This window comes from Misgurnus anguillicaudatus, chromosome 11, assembly GCF_027580225.2.
Source record: "Misgurnus anguillicaudatus chromosome 11, ASM2758022v2, whole genome shotgun sequence".
NCBI lineage: Eukaryota > Metazoa > Chordata > Actinopteri > Cypriniformes > Cobitidae > Misgurnus > Misgurnus anguillicaudatus.
This window is the reverse complement of record NC_073347.2, coordinates 13,557,393-13,571,653: the sequence shown is the minus strand read 5'-3', so window position 1 is coordinate 13,571,653 and position 14,261 is coordinate 13,557,393. Positions and strand designations below refer to the sequence as shown.

General features: G+C 35.8%; 2 protein-coding genes across 2 annotated transcripts in view; one reads left to right on the top strand and one right to left on the bottom strand.

Annotated features, from left to right (window-relative positions):
- The first annotated feature begins 491 nt into the window (after positions 1-491).
- Positions 492-9,298, top strand: mat1a (methionine adenosyltransferase 1A). Its single transcript, XM_055170062.2, has 9 exons — positions 492-825; positions 1,839-1,916; positions 2,111-2,233; positions 2,559-2,671; positions 2,760-2,903; positions 4,063-4,281; positions 4,449-4,631; positions 4,804-4,937; positions 8,022-9,298. Exons 1-9 carry the CDS (start codon positions 750-752, stop codon positions 8,122-8,124), a joined length of 1,173 nt encoding a protein of 390 aa, XP_055026037.1. The 5' UTR covers positions 492-749; the 3' UTR covers positions 8,125-9,298.
- An 891-nt stretch (positions 9,299-10,189) lies between these two features.
- The window catches only part of LOC129415884 (transmembrane protein 150A), a 39,741-nt gene continuing 35,669 nt past the window's right edge, over positions 10,190-14,261 (bottom strand). The window contains exons 7-8 of the mRNA XM_073873067.1: positions 13,628-13,805; positions 10,190-12,660 (exon numbers count right to left, since the gene is read on the bottom strand). Coding sequence (XP_073729168.1) covers positions 12,416-12,660; positions 13,628-13,805 — 423 coding nt within the window. The 3' untranslated portion in view covers positions 10,190-12,415. The remainder of the gene's footprint in view (positions 12,661-13,627; positions 13,806-14,261) is intronic.

Below are 14,261 nucleotides of genomic sequence, written 5' to 3'. Positions count from 1 at the left end.
ATCTAGGAAATGCTATGTTAATTCACTACTTTTTAAAGAGGTTTTGCAAGGCATTTATTACACAACACAAAATACTTCTGCCAAGCACATGTACGTTTGAAAAAAAAGAGCAGTGATGTGTCTTCCAATCACAACTACGGCTTCACCACACCCCCTTATGTTTTGATATCATTTACCACAAGCTTCTACATCCCACGGTTTTATTAGGCTGTAGATAGATCACCTGTGTGTGAACATCTCAGATCTGATCATTTTTACTTGGAGTGATATAATGATGCTTTTTTAAAGTAAAATTATACACATCCATCAACATGATACATTGACAAAAGCATCTAACGGCATTTCCACACTCAAAGGTAAGCTTGCGTTTAGTGCACAAGGGGTTAACAGAGAGTTTCTGAGACTTTTATTCTCCTCCCCCAAAATAACACCCCCTGCCCTATTCGTTCACATGACACGTGTTTGTGCGTGTGTATGTGTATGTCTGTGAGTGAATGAGTAAAGCTGTGTGTGTGTGTGTGTGTTTTCTTTCTGCCATATATAGGGGCAAACTTGCTTGCAGACACGGTTGTCTGGTTTATAGTCAGTGTAGTCTTCAAATCTCTTTTCTTTCAATCTCTCGTCTATGTGAAGTCCTAAAGACCCTGAGGACTATATAGAGCTCTACGTTCTTGGCCTACTTTTGGAAGCTCATTTGACCGATCATTTACCCCTGGTACTTTTGAAGCTCTGCCGAGTTGCTGACAAGCATGGAAGAAGCGAATCATTTCCATGATGATGGCTCCTTTATGTTCACTTCTGAGTCTGTGGGAGAAGGGCATCCAGGTGAATCTTCATCTTTACCTGATCTTATTGCTTCTGAAATATGCTTTACTAGTGTGTATATCGGCATTGAAGTCACTTCAGTACTTTCGTGGGAAAGCAAGTGCATACTTATTGACTGTTTTACCTGTCTCAACAAGTCATACATTTGTGACGTTAAGCAACAGTTCAATAGCTGACACGTACATGTGCAAATGTGCTTCCATGGTGCCATGTGGTCAGCTGGTATTTCATTGAGTGAAAGTGTAGTAGACAAAAATAGTCAATTACAGATCAAGTCTTTTACATGGGGTGTTATATTACACTTGAATCAAATGAATATCTAATGTGAGCCAATTATTAGCGCACCTGTCTACTAAGAGATTTATCTTTATTTTTTTTTTGTCTCATGTGGGAACTTACCAGACCTCACATGTCTTATCAACCATATTGCGGTTCTCTCATCATGCTACAAGGCCAAAGTGCTATGGAGAGATTTATGTGCCGTGCTGCAGAAATAACTACAGTCCAAATGCACAAGAATTTTGCAACAACACACTATTTTCAACGATTCAACGAACGAACTGAAATTGGGAGTCTTGCTAAATATCTATCATCAGCACATATTTCAGCAGATTAATCAATATGCATGTGCAAGACCAAAAAAAAATTCAATAACGCATCAGGTAAGGTACTAGACGGCACTGATTTTATAGATTGAACTTGTTTGTCAATCTTGCATTATCGCCCGGGATTGTGATTTTGACATCTGTATCTGTATCATTATTGTATCTGATGTAACCCACCTATGCTCTTGCCTCAGCTTTCAGCCAAATATAGACTCATTGAATGATTTTGAAAGGAGAGGAGCACGGGTATTGTCCTGTATAGCTGCTCAGCAATGGCTTTGCTTTGTTGGGATTCTGTGTATAGTAAAGCTGTTGATGTAAAACTATTACGTTAAAGCGTTCAAGTTCATATTGCATTTATGTGTAATAGAATTAATATATAACTTTGTTTTATAATACTTTTCATAGATAAAATTTGTGACCAAATCAGTGATGCGGTCCTTGATGCCCACCTGAAGCAGGATCCAGATGCTAAGGTGGCCTGTGGTAAGGAAACATGACGTTTCACAAACACAAATATATTTTGATTCACTTCCACTGACTTCAGGGTTATACAGTACAGTCCCTATAGCATTTTGACAGAATGGATATGTATGAACTTAACATAGCAAATGATTATACACCATTTGTTGTATTTTCTGTTTGTATGACTAAATAAATATATTGACTTTGACCATTAGAGACAGTTTGTAAGACTGGCATGGTGCTTCTGTGCGGTGAAATTACATCTCGAGCCAACGTGGACTACCAGAAGGTTGTACGTGATACTATTAATCACATTGGTTACGACAACTCCGAAAAAGGTGAGGACCTTTTTTGGTACATCTAACTCTAAAAAAAAATCGTGTTTAATAGTACCAATAGCTCGTAAACATTTTTAGCACTACAGAGCATCTATATAGCACCTTTGTAGAACCATAAGTGATGCTAAAGCATGACTAAAGCATCACTTATGGTTCATGCACAGGTGATGTTTAGCACTAAAAACAGTTCACAAATGATTACGAGCCAGTGATTCACTATTTAGCACCATTTTTTAAAGTGTAGTAGCCTACTTTAGGATATTCATCATTTTTTATTTATTTCTAAAATATATGTAATATTTTTTCCTTCTGTTTTTCTATTCAGGGTTTGACTACAAAACCTGTAATGTGCTGGTGGCTTTGGAGCAGCAGTCTCCTGATATAGCACAGGGTGTCCACATAGACAGACATGAGGAAGACATTGGAGCTGGAGACCAGGTTAGCATACGAAGAAAGTGTCAGATGTGCACGTGCATGTACTACTGACACGATAAGAAAACTTCTTCCTGTTGCCTTATGTTTACAGGGACTCATGTTTGGTTACGCAACAGATGAAACAGAGGAGTGTATGCCACTCACCATTGTCCTCGCCCACAAACTCAATGCCAAAATGGCAGAGCTGCGGAGGGACGGCACGGTTCCGTGGCTCCGCCCAGACTCTAAAACTCAGGTGAGATTAAAACTTTCAAAACAAAAACAACATTTTATGAGAAGCATGGTCCAGATGTAATTTGTGTTACATTAGCCATGACCAGTTGAATCAAGAAAATCTTCCAGAGATTGAAACAGCATTTTTGCCTAATGCAAGGCGTTTCTGTACCTCAGGAACATTGAGCATTGCATTTAATTTCGATTCACACATACATATTGATAAAAATGTACCCTGCATTGTAAGTCACTTTGGAAAAAGCATCTGCCAGATGTGTAATGCATGTAATGCATGTCAAACCGAGACTGCAATATTTTATTTGATTTTTTTATTTATATCATCTATTCAGAGAGGGCAAGAATATCATAGGCCTACAATTTGACTTTTATCATGTATCATGTTGTAGTTGTTAATACAAATAATAATATTTAGCATATTTGCCCTTTTCCCTTTTTTGACCCCACTTAAATAGAATAAAAATGTTGTAAGGTGAAGCTGATTTTGCACAAGTTAATGTAAACTGTATGCATCTTTACAGTCTGCAGGGGTCTTATTTATAAAATTGTGTGTAGGATCCTTACTAAAAGTCTACGTACACACAAGAGCCTAAAATGGCACAATCCAAAAAATATTAAGACTAATGTTTCTTTTATAAATCAGAGATCACCTGCACGTGTGCATACATGAATCATCCTCAGATCCCACCCTTCAAGCCCATTCTCCAGTCAAGTTTGTTTTTTATAGATCACAACTTTTGCGTAGGAACTGGCGTACGCACAAACAGGTCTGAAAACTTGCGCACGCTTTATAAATGAGGCCCCAGCAGGTTGCAAAGCTCTGACTGACGTTGCTCATGCTATCTTATCAGCCTGTGTGTTCATTAAACCAGTACATTGGCCAGTAGGTGTGACTGCTGTTGAGCAAGCAATGCTTGCAAGAAAATGTCCTCGGCGTGACGTCCTGGGCCCCTAGTCCTTACATTTCCTAGTGGGACAGAGGACACGGCTGTGCACCTGTCAATCACAGAAACATGCCAGCAACCCAAGTTGGCCAGCTAGGAAGTTGAAACCTCTGGTCTATTTTAGAGTTCTGCGTTTTGAAAAAGTTTTCCTTATGTTATAAATATATGTCTGAATGATGACCTCATATGCGTGCTTTCTATACATTTCTACGATTGCAGGTTACTGTGCACTACAAGCAGGAGAATGGGGCTGTGATTCCTTTACGTGTTCACACGGTTGTCATCTCTGTTCAACACGATGACTACATTTCATTGGAGGAGCAGCAACGCATTCTGAAGGAGAAGGTCATCAAGTCTGTGGTGCCAGCCAAATATCTGGACGAGGAGACCATCTACCATCTGCAGCCAAGTGGTCGCTTTGTCATTGGAGGACCTCAGGTGTCTTTCTATGGATTTATTAAAAGTATAAAATTGCTTGAAAATAAATGTGTTACAAAAGATCCATCACAGTGAGAAAAACATAAGTTTTTGATTGTTTTTCACACCAAAAATCTATTTTATTTATAAAAAAAATCTATTTTAACAATAAACTTGTTTTTTTGTAGGGAGATGCTGGTGTTACAGGTAGGAAAATCATTGTGGACACATACGGTGGATGGGGAGCTCATGGTGGTGGAGCTTTCTCTGGTAAGGACTACACCAAAGTGGATCGCTCTGCTGCCTATGCTGCACGCTGGGTGGCTAAATCCCTGGTGAAGGCCAAGCTGTGCAGAAGAGTTTTGGTGCAGGTGAGACAAGTGGCATTTTCAAGACTGTGTAAATGAAACTGAAAAAATCAATCATGGTTGCCCAAACGAAATGAATCAATGACCCGAGCAACAATTTTATCTGATGGGGTGTAGGTAAAGCCAGAATGGGTCAGATGGTGTCTCATGTATAATTCATTCCTATCTTCTGTAGGTGTCTTACGCCATTGGAGTTGCTCACCCTCTCTCAATCTCCCTCTTCACTTATGGCTCATCGATTAAAACAGAAAAAGAGTTGCTACAGATTGTCAACAAGAACTTTGACCTCCGACCAGGCGTCATTGTTAGGTAAACGTTAAATAAGATTATTCTTTGGCTTTAAAAACAGCAAACAACATATGTTTTTCTCTCACCATAATGTATAAATTTTTATAAGACATTTGGGTCATTCTTCAGAAAAGGTGGAATTCGGGTGATGGAAATTTGCTTAAATGTTCTTTCAACATACCCAAAACTTCTTTAATAGCATTAATTAACTTGTCAAATCTATGAATCCGCAAAACGGGGAGCTTAATCTATTTTTAACCTTTTAATACATTTTAATAAAGAATGCATGAGTCATTTATTTGTCATTGGTGTTACCTGTGATTTAAACAACATTAATATTGCTACTAAATATTTTTTCTCATTACAGCTTGTGTATTTAGTTAAAGGTTGAGTAGAGGAATAATAACAATATTTGTTTAATTAAATTCTTCATCTTTACCCAGCACTGTATGAAATTATGTGATTCTCAGTTTGACTTTTTTATTTAAAACCAACAAAAACAAAAATATTCAACCAAAAAGGCTTTGATGCAAAGACTGAAATATCAACAATGTCTTACATCCCATATTAACAACAAAAAATTAATAGAAAGTACAAGAAAATACATTCATAACACCAAAACTTGGTTTAACACCAATGATACAATGTAACACCAATGACACAATGTAACACCAATGACAAAATTAGAATATAATAATATATAATGAATATGATAAAACTTAAAAAATGTTCCATCTTGTTTTGTTTTTATGCTTTTATGTTGGTCAGTTAAAGGAATAGTGCTTAGGAAGTACTCATTAGAGAAGTAACACTAATGACGGTAACACCAATGATGGAAACACTAATGACAATTTACAGAAAAAACTAATATTTTAACAAAATGGCTGCCATTAGCCATGTGCCATTTCATTAGAGATGTAACAATCACATGCTTATACTGATAATGTATTTTTTATGTAAAGATCTTAACACTCCCAGCTATAAAAAGAGTAACACTAATGACATCCAAAAAATCTTATCTCAAAATTCTTATATATATCATGATATTTTAGACAAATAAGGTAAGACATCTCACAAACCTTTTTGCCTTTCTCCACTGCACTTCTTTCACTGACCTCTTGACCCATGAAAAACTTCAAAGAGCTGATGCATTGTTTCAAAATAAAAGTGCGTTGGGTAGGGTAACCCCAATGACATAAATTTGGTGGACAAATATTTATTTGATATATTACTTATATTAATAGTGTATTTTTTACCATTGCGGTGTTGTAGTAAATTCATACAGGGTTAAAGGTAAATGTAAGTTAGATTTGTTTTATAAAAAACATGGTTTTACATAATAAGTACACAGTTCAACTTCCATGTATGATTAAAGGGACAAGGCAATTTTCAGGACCAGACATTTAAAAAAAAGTTTAAAAAAGGAAAAAAAATTAAATTAAATAAATAAACTCTCTCGTCATTTTAAGGACAGTCTATATTTATTAAATATATACATTATGGAATTATTAGGTGAAATTAAATGATTAATAGGTCTGCAAAAGCAAGGGACAAGCATTTCCACCATATTTATATCTAAATTAATACATTTGCAAAACATATTTATAATACATTTATTGCCCGAGACTTTAACCGAAACTCCAGCCATATATCAAATTTACCCAATAATTTACTCCCCCTTAAGCAATCCGAGTTCCTTCAGAAGAACACATTTTGAGTTATTTTAGTAAATATCCTTGCTTTTCCAAGTTTATAATGGGAGAAAACAGGGATCTGGGAACAACTTCTGACTCTGAAGCCCAAAAAGTGCATCTATCCTCCACAGACTGTGGGTTAATAAATAAAGGTCTTTGTGGGTAATCGATGAGATATTGTAAGAAAAATATCCATATTTTAAACTTTATAAACCATAATTACTATAGCTTTCAGTAACGGCACTATCTTGGACTCACGCGATTCACAAGAGTCATTGCGCCAACAGTTACCTGACCTTTATTAACTCCTTGGAGCCGTGTCGATTACATCTGTGAAAGGTGAATGCACTTTTTGGGGGTTTAAAGTCAGAAGTTGTTCCCTGATCCCTGTTTTCTACCATTATAAACCTTGGAAGAGCAAGAACATTTACTATAATAACTCCAAATGTGTTCGTCTGAAAGATGATGGAGATATACAGTACTGTGCAAAAGTCTTAGGCCACCATGGCAGAATTAGATTAGTTGTTTTTGCAATGTTATAGTGATTATATATAATTGTTTCTCAGTCTCTTTAATTAAATACAACCAGAAAATACAAGAAATGTGTATGTAGTATTAAAAACTGAATTAAAAGGTAAACTGATGTATCAAGTTTTTAGGGTAAACTCTCCTTCCACTTGAGCAACAGCAGGAAACTGCAGGATCTCTTAAACCTAAATTAAATTAAATCCTAATTTTTTTTTCATTTTAAAGAAATTAGTCTTTTTACTTTATTCTGCTCAAAAACGCTCAAGATGAGTTTAGTGCCAAGAGGGGTCACACTAAACACAGATGATTTCCTGAATTTATTTTCTGTTTGTATCTTAATATAATAGATTGAAAAATAAATATGGAAAAAATATAAATATACAACAAGTCTGGTGGTGGTGGTGGCCTAAGACTTTAGTATTCCACTTTGGCGTGCATATGATACACCAGTCCTTTCCATTCACTTAAACAGCGCATCTTTTTGTCGTTTTATTTATTGGTTTCTTAATGTTTTGCTATTTTTTACCATTTTCGCTTGGGTTCAGGGTTAGAACAACTTTTTGTTATATAAAAACGACATCCTAACCCAAACCAATTCTAACCCCAACTCCAAGCGACCATGGCTACCGCATCCTTAAACCCAAGCGAAAATGGTTTAAAGAACAGGAAAAATTGAGAAACCAATAAATAAAACGACAAAAAAAGATGCGTCAAAGTGGAACTTGGCATATGTATTGCACGATTTTCACACTTCATGCTATTTATACGCAAATTTTAATATTTGGCTGGAGTATCCCTTTCAGACCTCAAAATCGACAGGTTTAATATTAAAAAGTAACGTTTCTGAAGTATGAAAGTTATCTAACATAATTTCCACCTACAGGGACCTTAATCTGAAGAGGCCGATTTACCAGAGTACAGCCTGCTATGGTCATTTTGGGCGATCAGATTTTCCCTGGGAGATGGCCAAGAATCTCAAATTTTAAAGTGACAGCTTCATCCCCAAATCATTTCTTTGCCTCTGCCTCTAAAACTTTGTTCTCTCTTTTCTTTTAACGCTCCTTGTTTTGTTTTTTTTGTTTTTTTTTTGCTGCTCCTCTCCTGTATGCTACATTATAGATTAGACCAGTGGTTCTCAAACCCCCCTTAAGGGTGCGTGAGATAGTGACAGGGGGGCCCTAAATTAATGACATATAAAAAACACTAATACATCATAAATTCTGTGCAATTAAACGTCAGAAAAATAAGGCTACTAACCTATAGCATTACATTGTATCATTCAAATTCTAAGTTTGAAATGAAATGAAAAGTTTAAGAACCACTGGACTAGAAAAAGATATTGTGAATGCAAAACTGAGATTTGCAAGTCTGTCAAGTCTGTAAGGGATGCCTTATTATTTTGTCTATTTTGCTGAATAGCTAAAAACGCTAATAGGCATCAACACCCATTACATATCTCAGATTAATATTCAAAGACGTTATAAATAAGATATTTCTAGATTGATTTCCCAGGAAACTGTAAACATTGTGGCTCTGTGGTGCTATTGAAACGTTGCTTTGTTTAAACGTTGCATTTTCTTTCCTTTTAATCAAAACTGACAGCTTTTATCTGTTGTTTTTTCTTGTAGCCATGTACAGATCATTTAGCATATGTTGTAAAAAACACAGGCATATTATATTGTGGACCATTGCAAGCTTTAGGTTTACACACGTTGTGCTTTAAAGAAGCATATTCCTTGCATCGTGTACTTAAGTCTTAAAAGGGTCTAATGTGAGTGCCTTTTTCTTACAGCAAAAATACATTCGCTTTTTATTCATCTCTTTAATATTGGATCTTAACATGAGAATAAATAATGTCTTTTGTTTACATGTACAGATCATCAGTGCTGGTCTTACACAGTATTTCCCCATTGGAGAGTGAGCATGTATGTGTGTATGTGTATGTATTCTTAACAAAGCAAGCCCAGTTATTTTGCATACTAGATATAGTATGTGTGTGTGGTAGCTATGTGATCTCATTTTAGATGTTTTTGTTGTGTTCTTAGGGGCATTAATTCTTAAAAACAAACATTATTCTTATTCTTTCAGATTTTCAACTGTTCTTAGAATTTTAAGATTTAACATGTAAATAATTGTGAATAATTAAAGTGTGAAAATGTATATATGTGTCGTTATGAATGTCTGAGGTAAAGGATAACTACCACAAAATCAGTCATATGGGTAAGGTTGCATAACAACTAATCACAACGAATCATTTGCAAAATAAGTTTTTGTTTACATCATATATGTGTGTATATAATTATAAATCATATATAATTATTTATCTATAAATACACACACATGCATGTATAATTTAAAGAAAAAAATATGTGTATATATTAAATATATTAAATATTCTTAAATATTTACATGCGTGTGTGTGTGTGTGCATTTATAGAATATACATAATTATTATACACAACACACACACATATATGATGTAAACTAAAACTTTTATTCTGCAAACCTATCAATTGTAATTGTTGAAAAGTAATAAAAACAATGAACAAATAAGAGGGCGCAATAAAATCGCCTTTAAATATGTCCAAATGAAGTCCTTAGCAACACATATTACTAATGATCAATACATTTTTTTATATATATATTTACGGTAGAAAATGTAAAAAATATTTTCATGGAAAATGATATTTTTTTAATTGGCATAAAAAATGTAAAATTTTGACCAATACAATGAATTCTTGGCTATAACTGCATATAGCATGCTACTCATGACTTTTTGTGGTCCAGGGTCACTATATATTTGAAAATTGCATTATGTTGTATGTTGTGTGCAAATAATACGTTTCAACACAATTTGGCAAATTTGGAGGTCACACTTCTGAACCAACTATCTTGTAAATCAAACAAGAAAACTTGTATTTGTGTGGGTATAAACTCCAAAGTTCATAGAGACAACTAACATGAACTACATTTTGTATATGCGTCATTTTGTTTTGGATTAACTTTGACTTTTCCTTTTTTGCTCACTCACAGAAAAAAGAAACAAAATAGTGCATGAGAGTGATTGTTTATTTCCATATATTTTAGTTAAGGCAAATATACAGTACAATCAAACATATCCTGCCAAATAAACAAAACGTTTCCCTTAAGTCAGATCTTTGGATTAACAGAAACAAAGGCACAATACGGCACTTTCTGCTGTCTGGAATGTAATTTAACGCTGATGCATGGCAGAGATGACATTAAGAGGTTTCAGCAGTACTTCAGCTATTTGTTAGATCATTACTAGTCTGTTTGAAGTAAAAACTAACCGTCAGAGTCCATGTTTAAGCAACAGCTCCGACGGGTGGTTTAAGTAAACATGGAAGAGCACAAATCTAGGTAATGGGTAATATGCAGAAAAATCGAATCCTTCAGCAGTAATTTCAATAAACAGTTTAGGCTTATACATTCTATTAGTGTACTCTTAAAAATAAAGCTTCCTAAATGGTTTACTGTATGACTATAAAAAGGTAAAAAAATGAAATGGTTCTTTTAAGAACCTTTGAGGAACCAAAAATGGTTCTTCTGTGGCATCACTGTAAAGAACCCTTTTTAGGATCTTTATTTTTAAGAGTGTATTTACTACCTCTCATATCATTACAAACCTGTGTGCTGTTAATTTTTCTGTGAAACAAAAAATTGTCAAACAAGCTCTTCCTTATGCAATTACAATGAACACAAGTGATACGCCCCATTCTCTCGGAGAGCTACATAAAGATTCATTTTGACAGTCACAGAAAGAAAACAATATGAGTTTGAAGGCAAGTAAAAAGTATTATTTCTAAACAGTTTTTTTCAATATGCGAGAAACATATTTGAGGTATGTCAGACAAAGAGGCTTGAACCCAGTAGCCATCAAAACAATGCCATTACTGCAAATAAAACAGAAGGTTAATGGCTGCATGAAGAACACGCTCTTAAATAGAAAATGTAAAACGTTTAATGCCGTGAGAAAATAAATGTAAATGTTGCATGATCAGCAAGAGCATCAGCAAGATATTTGATATTCCTGAGAGCAGAGAATAACTGGTAAACTAAAATGCCATGAAATGCGTTTTAAGAACAGCACCAGTAGCATTAGAAAATACTAACATGGCTCTTATTCGGGCAAATGAAATGACACAAACTCTCTTGATGGGGAACACTAAGTTTTTTAGCGTCACACAAACCGTGTGACTAATGTTTAACAAGCTCCTTTTTATTTTAAACAAATACGAAACTGCAGACCAGCTGCATATCAATTTCTGAACAAAATATCACAATAACCACCAGGGGGCGACAATATATAGATTTTACTCTAAAAGGCCTTTTCAGTCTTCCTAAATTCTTGTGACCATTTCCCATGAATCCTCTCAATCCACGCATGACAATTCAATGATTACATTTACCTCAGGACAACAACTCCCTCCTCTATTACATTTGGTCACAATGTACAGCAATACTCTTAGCTTCTTCTAACATTAATTCGGCAATGGCACCAATTAGTGCCGACCTAATGCGATCAGCTTATGCATCTGTTTTGTGTGAGGTTTCTGCTGATCTCATTCAGCATAGCTGTTGTTTACAATATATAATATATATATGATAAAATACCTGCCTGTTAAGAGCCTATGGACGTATAAATCTATTAAATATCTGGATTTGGTTCTTCATTGTAAGGCACGCTGGTATTGTTACTCTCTAAACAAAAACACTGATGTCATAATGCGAATACTTAAAAATAAAACTCCTTTATCAGTCAACTAGAAAATCTGAGATGCATAAAGAGAAGTTTTAGCTCCATTATAAAATACAAAAGACTAAGATCAGCATTATTGATTCATTGTCTTGCAGTGTCTGGAATTGGCACGATAACATTTGTATTGAGGCACTGTTAAAATGCTTGAGTGTTGTTGAGTGCAGAACGCTTTGGTATAGTTCACATCATCATCGATGCAGACGCAGTCTTCTCTTTTAGCTTTAAACAACCAGCAGTCTGTATTTGCTTTTTTTTTAATCCAGGAAGAGGTTAAACGAAACTCCAACGCATCCAATAAACTTTGTTTTTTCAGCATGGAAGCTGTTGGATTGAAAGGTCCCCAGAGATGGAAGTAGGACGGTATAGGTTGCGTAGATTTGGTCTCTCGAAAATGTGCAAAATCTGAGCTGGATTCTTTGGCAAAAGTAAGCTGGGGTTCAGTTTCTTTCCTTCTGCGTTTATTCTAGTGTTGATAGAGACTTGCTTTGACACTTTGGTTACAGTATGGACAAGCTCTCAGGCTGGTGCTGATTGGATACAGTAAGCGACTCTATTTTGTGGTCTCGGCTCGCCATCTGCAGCGACCGCCCGCGGGCCAACACCATCATTGTGTCACTGGATATCCCGGCGAATTCAAAAGCGAACGTGCCGTAAAACAGCATGATAATGACACAGAAGACCCACTCGAAAATGGCAGATGCATGTTGCAGGACAAAACTCTCCTGAACGAAAAACACTCCGCCTGGGGGAAGTTTGGTTAAGGAATTATAACAAACACTGTAACGTTAAATAAATCTTTACAGTAACAGGCACTAAGATATCACTAGCTAGTTTGGAAATTAAGTATTCATTTGAGGTTATAGATTTATATTTTTCACCAACATTAACTTTGTTAACAAATAATGGTCGAGAGAGATAAATGGTGTCATTACAATTTGTGTAAAAACTTAAAGGGACACTCCACTTTTTAAAAAAAATATGCCCATTTTCCAGGTCCCTAGAGTTGAACACTTGATCTTCACCTCCTTGGAATCCATTCAGCCGATCTCCGGGTCCGGCGGAACCACTTCCAGCATAGCTTAGCACAATTCACCGAATCTGACTAGACCATCAGCATCGCGCTAAAAAATAACCAAAGAGTTCCAATACTTTTCCCATTTAAAACTTGACTCTTCTGTAGTTACATCGTGTACTCCCCTTAGTAACTTTCAATAGCAGGGGACTATTTTCGGGCAGTGCGTAATATCATTGCGCCTCCTGCAGCCATGTTACATCACCAAAGTTCTTGATTATTACGCCAATGAGAGTATAGTTCCTCACTTCCTACATATCTGCCTAGAAAATCACAACTTTTAATTTTCCGTCGGCCTTATAGTACACGATGCAACTACAGAAGAGTCAAGTTCCAAATAGGAAAAACATCCAAACTCCTCGGTCATTCCTGAGTGCGATGCTAATGGTCTAATCAGATTCAATGAATTGTGCTAAGCTATGCTAAAAGTGCTAGCGCCAGACCCAGAAAATGTTTAACCCTAGGGGAGCTGAAAAACCAGCACATTTTCAAAAAAAGATGTAGTGTCCCTTTAAGGAGATCATTGAGTGTCAACAGGTTATTCAAACATTTTCAGGATTTGTGAGATTAGTCACAATAACATATAACTATAAAATCGTTAAGATAATATTTGCAACATTTAGAGTGGAAAGGATACTAAGCACCAGGGCTACAAAGGCCAGCATGGTCATAAACAGGCGCAAGTGACCAATATTGTAATCTCCCTGAGTCTTGGCCAGGCGGTAGGTGAGCGCAGACTGCAGACAGACAAACAGCATGCTGGTGGGAAAGGCCACACCTGCTCCCACATAATGAAGAACCTTCGCGTTATCCACCTGGAAGTAACACAATGACACAGTCAGTAAAAGTATATGGACATTTGCACCAATCACAGCATAGATACAGTTAAAACATTTTATATAATGGGGATGTGGTTTAATTAGTGGGAAGTTACTTATTCATTCATAAGGGGAAATATCTTCTTACGAACGTAGTGCACATGGCAAAACTTGGTTAAATAGGCAAGCAGTGTTTTGCTGTATTTCACAGGCATACAACAAGTCTGGTGTACTACTTTATTAAACATACAAAGTTAAATCGGCTGTAGACATGCAGAGTTTTCCACAAAGGCACTTGCCCTTTCTATGGCCGGGATGCAGAGAGCCTGGATAGTATGGATGTAGTATACACTGTGATTTTATAAAAATGTAGATTAAATGGTTGTTTATATTGGAGGCTTGGACCACGAAATGGTATTCCTTAGGTCACAAGTTAACAAGCGGATTATAAAT